The 5,000-nt window shown below is 38.9% G+C and overlaps 1 protein-coding gene across 1 annotated transcript in view; it reads left to right on the forward strand.

Moving 5' to 3' along the window:
* The window catches only part of LOC137993492 (gamma-aminobutyric acid receptor subunit beta-like), a 16,012-nt gene that overhangs the window by 1,163 nt on the left and 9,849 nt on the right, over positions 1-5,000 (forward strand). Inside the window, exons 2-4 of the mRNA XM_068839395.1 lie at positions 3,029-3,120; positions 3,889-3,956; positions 4,996-5,000. The exon at positions 4,996-5,000 is cut by the window's right edge and continues 222 nt beyond it. Of these exons, the coding sequence (XP_068695496.1) occupies positions 3,029-3,120; positions 3,889-3,956; positions 4,996-5,000 (165 nt within the window). The remainder of the gene's footprint in view (positions 1-3,028; positions 3,121-3,888; positions 3,957-4,995) is intronic.

The following is a 5,000-nucleotide window of genomic DNA, read 5'->3' on the forward strand; positions in this document are numbered from 1 at the left end:
GTTTTTTTTTTCATTCAAGTAGATTTGGTGTGCACTCCGTTGTATGCTAAAAATAAATATTGTACTCTACTGCCTTTTATAACTGAAAAAAGACAATAACCTTGTTCGCCAAGTGTTAGAAATATTGTCACACCCGATACAAAATTAAATCGAACGTAATGTAATTAAATCTAGTTGAAATAATTGCTTCTTTCTGAACTGACGAAAAAAGATTGATATATCTATGGCATTATGTGCTTGGCTAATCGTAATTGCTAATCCAGTTTATTGTGTTCTCGAAAATAAAACAATAAGAGGATTCCAAATAAGAAAGAGATCGTCTTTCTTAGGAAGGGACGCAGGTCAGTTGAAATACTTAGATCAGTTGAGATACTTATCACATGCACTGATGTTTATTAAATCGAAATATTTGCTTTTAGCCAGTCATCGGTTGAACTTGGTTTTTCAAACCCGCGAAATATAAATAATATTTCCCTAATTAGCAGCTGGTCCCCTTACTTTCCCATTGTGTTTCTCGATGCCAATTTCACAAATTTTCTCACTTTTTGTGCACCATTTTTCTAAGGTGCCAATTTTCTTGACAAACGCATCGTAGTTTATGTGGCATAGTTACAAGTCATCTCTATTTAATTTGCCCCCAAGGATCTTTGCATGTTAAATTTGAGAAAATCAAGAGCGTATTTTCACCTTCGATCTGATTAAAATTTGAAAGAATTTGTCGCGCTTTGTCTTATCAAAAAAAATAACATTTTCAACACCCTTAAAACACCATTGTCATTGCAGCTCACGATTACGAAAAAACCACGAATCAAACGGAACATAATTACCAGCAAAAAAACATAACAGTATAAAAAGGGATTTTCGTTTTAAATCTTGTGAAATCCATCGAAAATTTCATTTCTTAAAATTGTGAACAACCATCACCAATATGAGCTATTTTTATAAACCAGAAATATGCTCCTACTGAGCACCCACCCCTCCCCACCTTCCTCCCTTCCCTGACCTTTTGGTGGTCTCATTTTGTGGGGATGCTAATGAGCCTCTGGTGGAGAAAATTGCAACGAATTTTAAAATATCGGAAGTTTTGGATCTGAAAGTGAACTCGAAACTGAAAGTTTCCGGGCTTTCGGAACCCTTCATAAAGCAGTAATTGTCTTTGTTGATGATTTTATTTTTTAGCTATAAGATGGGTGGGAAGAACAGCTGGCAGCCAACATGATTTATTATTGTGGACCAAGTTGATTCAAGTGAAGTTCATTTATTTTGGGATGCTGATTAAAGCTGACAAAAAAACAATTTCACTGAACTTTTGGTTAAAAAGACTAACATTTAATGTCTGAAAATTAAACGAAATTCTCACGCCTTCGCAGGAAACGCATACATCTCTCATTGTTCAGTTCCTTAGCCAGTCGTCAGTTTTGTATCAGATCTTCGTGGAGAAGGAAAAACTGTTTTCGTTTCCATGGCAAAACGTCACTCAGGCGAACGCTAATGGTTTAGCCTCATCGCCCAATGACGCAAGCGTCTTTAATGTGGCACATGTTAAACACTCAGAAAATAGGATCCTTAATTTTCAATTGTAGGATGAGGATGGGTTTGATAATTAACAATATTTAAAAATTACTCGAGGAGACAGCGTTAGCTATAACTAATCTTACTACGTACTCAACAGAATATTGCGTTTCTTATTGGTCAACGACGAGTGCATAAATAGGTTGTAGTTAACAGTAAAAAAGAGGTTACCTAGTCCAATACGGAAGTTGCTATGGGAACAGCAATTGAGTAATTTTACTAAGTATATAATAAATGAAAAATCGCATGAACTTACTCGTGCATTTCGTTAATTTATGACCACTCGACTGTGTTTTCACGACAGCCGTTGTCTCGCATAACATTCCTGAAAGTGGTTTGTTTCCAGACTTCGTTAAGCGACTTAAAAATGATACGTGTTTTCACGGATAAGATTAACTAGGAGGCAGTGTGGCGCAGTGATTAGGGAGCTTGACTTGAGATCCGGAGATCCTGGGTTCAAGACCCACTCGTTGAATTTGATCCTGAATTTGTATTTGATCCTGGTAGTTCCTGGTTCAACTTCCCAGCTGCACTTGTAAATAGCCAACTGGTTTGCCTCCGGCCAGTTGGGATTCTTAAGTTGTTGTTGTTGTTCTGTTCCGTCGTTTCGTTGTGTTTCATTGGCCCTGAAAAGCCCCTATGGGGAGCGGGCAATTAAGTATGTTTGTATGTATGTATTAAACAAAGAGAGAACATGTGCCAATACAATAATAAAAATAATAAACATAGCACGCCTGATGTATTTCCGATTTGAATAACCGCAAGCGACTCCTCATTGGCCGAAAGTAATTGCTAACTCGCTTAAGCGACGTGGTTTGGTGGCTTAAATTTAATGAGAATTCCGTTGAAGTTTTCCGATTCGCTTAACTACGGCTCGTGCAATTTTAAGAACTTTCAAAACACCACATGTTCCCATAAATCAAGAAATGCACTCGCCTTCATACGATTTCCTATACTTATGTCCAAAAAGCGCGAATGGTATAGACCAAATGAAGGAAATGATCCTCCCACTCGCTTTACCAACTCATTTGTCTATAACTCGAACTTCAAACAGACACATTCATTTCATTCATCAAGTCCTTTCACGGGAACAAATAAGCCCAATAAACTGACCTGCTGCCAACTGTGTGGTTTCATAGCTCAGTTGGTAGAGTACAGCACTGGGCATCGCAGAGACCATGGGTTCCAATCCCATTGGAGCCACATTAATTTTTCAGGTGTCTGTAAGAGACAATTGTTCAAATTGTCCAGTTAAGTGCGAGTATCACTTCACTCCTTTGGCTAGAACCCGCACTTGAAAATGTATGTACATTTCTTTCATTCATCAACATCCAAGATTCATTCGACATAGCGGTCAAACGAGTGCAACATGTTGGATTCAACAATGTTGGATAATGTTGAACCAAAGTGTTGGATCTGTTTAGCCAGGCCCTTTACTGTCTTTGTTTATCCGCAGCAATCCTACATCCAAGGAAAGCACCAATGTTACGAAGTTGATAAGTAATTTACTCTCTGGCTACGATAAAAAGCTACGTCCAAATTTTGGAGGTAAGAGCACAATCCTGTATCGGTGCTTTTATCAACTCTTGAAAGCACACGCTATTTTTGCATCCTTTTTCATTCCTTCGGGGAGAAAAGTCGGCGGGCTTAAGCCAGAAAACGAGTTTTTGGACACGATTACAAATGGTGCGCTCTGGTAGGCGTGTCCTGCTAAGACAGAGAAAGCGCTTTCTTAAAATACGCTCCGAGTCGGATGGCCTTTATGGTCTGCTGGTCAAGTTGTTTTTATATATGTGCAATTTAATACATTTGACCTACGGAATAGAATGAAATGAAAGCTGGAAATTCTATAAATGCTTAGAGTGGTTTTGAGTGTCGTTACTTCGACCAATCACAGCAGGTGCAAACTGCGCAATGAACCAATCCAAATCAGTCTTAGCAATCCCATGTAACTTTCTCAAGGCGCGGGAAATAACGCACGTGAAAGTGGCGATTGGTTTTGGTTTTCCTTTTCATTGGTTGATAAACTTGCGCGAGATTTTTAAGCCAATCACCAAGCGTAGAAATTGCAATCGTGTAATTACTTTCCATAGTCATTTGAAAACTGCTCTAATTTGCTCAACTAACTGCGATGATCTTTCCAACCTTCGTTTCAGTCTGCTGGTCGTTGCTTAAAGTAAAAAGAAAGAAAGCTCAGCGAGCTATATCACTTCCGCTCCCCACCCCACCCCACTGTCCGTGTGCACTTGACAGCCGATGGGGGTAAGGTCAATGAAGGAGCATGATTAACTCGATTATATATCTGTTTTTCTTCAGGTTCTCCTGTCAATGTATCTGTCAGCGTGTTTATTGAGTTTATTGGAGATATCGACGAGATCAACATGGTATGTTGACTTTTCTTCTGAAACAAGTGGAACTACTAGACATTTTGATGATCTTGCTTTATTAGTGAATCCTAAGTTTTTCTTCCTTTCCTGTCTCTGTTAATTTGAAACTTATTATGTGGTTCTATTCCCCTTTTAAAACCTGAAATTAACCAGCCAGATTCACTGAAGACTTGCTGTAAGCAATAGCTTTGTTGATGTTACTTTGTGTTAGAAAAATAGCTGCAAAAGATCAAGAAATCTCTTGCCCTTTGGTTCTGTAATCCGCAAAATATTACCCATCAAAAGCTTTTAAATTATCTGGTATAAGAAGATTCCTCTAAGATTATCAGATGTATTGGGCTGAGATTTTCCATCTCACCAATTAGGCCTAAAACGTTATTACTCCTAATTCATTGAGATTAAGATTAGGATTCAGATTAAGACTGAGATTAGGAGCAATAACGTTTTAGGCCTAATTAGGCCTAAAACGATGTTTAATCTCAAATCCAACCTTTGTCGGTTAGTATTCAACATATGGTGGGGTCATACATGGTGTTTTGGTGCTTCCTTTCGCCATTTCGCTGTTTCGTTGTTTCGGTTTTTAGTTGTTTAATAATGTCCGTCATAATTCTCAGATCTATTAATGTCAAGAACAGTAAAGATACCCTAAAGGAAACCAGCTTTGACTTTGGTGGCCCAAAAACCTTTTAGGCACACTAAAAGATACCAAATCCCTGATTCTGACCCCCAAAAAATACGACGATCATCCCCGCCCGTTGCCAACTGTAGTCCCTTCCCCCCCCCCCCTCCCCCCACGTTATCAGCGAAAACCAAAGAAAAAGTTTGCATAACAATAGCGTTCAATTGCAATTTCCGGAGTATTGGATCGGGACACCATCATGGCCGCCGTTTCATTGTTTGGGGACACCAACATGGGGGCCGAGACGTCATGTGAAGTCCAAGAATTATCTTCTTTTGATCAGGGTTCACTTAAAGTTCAACCGCCTCGCATTGGATGCAATGATAACACTATCTTCTTGTACATTGTTCCTAACAGGAGTT

This window comes from Montipora foliosa, chromosome 2 (genome assembly GCF_036669935.1).
Source record: "Montipora foliosa isolate CH-2021 chromosome 2, ASM3666993v2, whole genome shotgun sequence".
NCBI lineage: Eukaryota > Metazoa > Cnidaria > Anthozoa > Scleractinia > Acroporidae > Montipora > Montipora foliosa.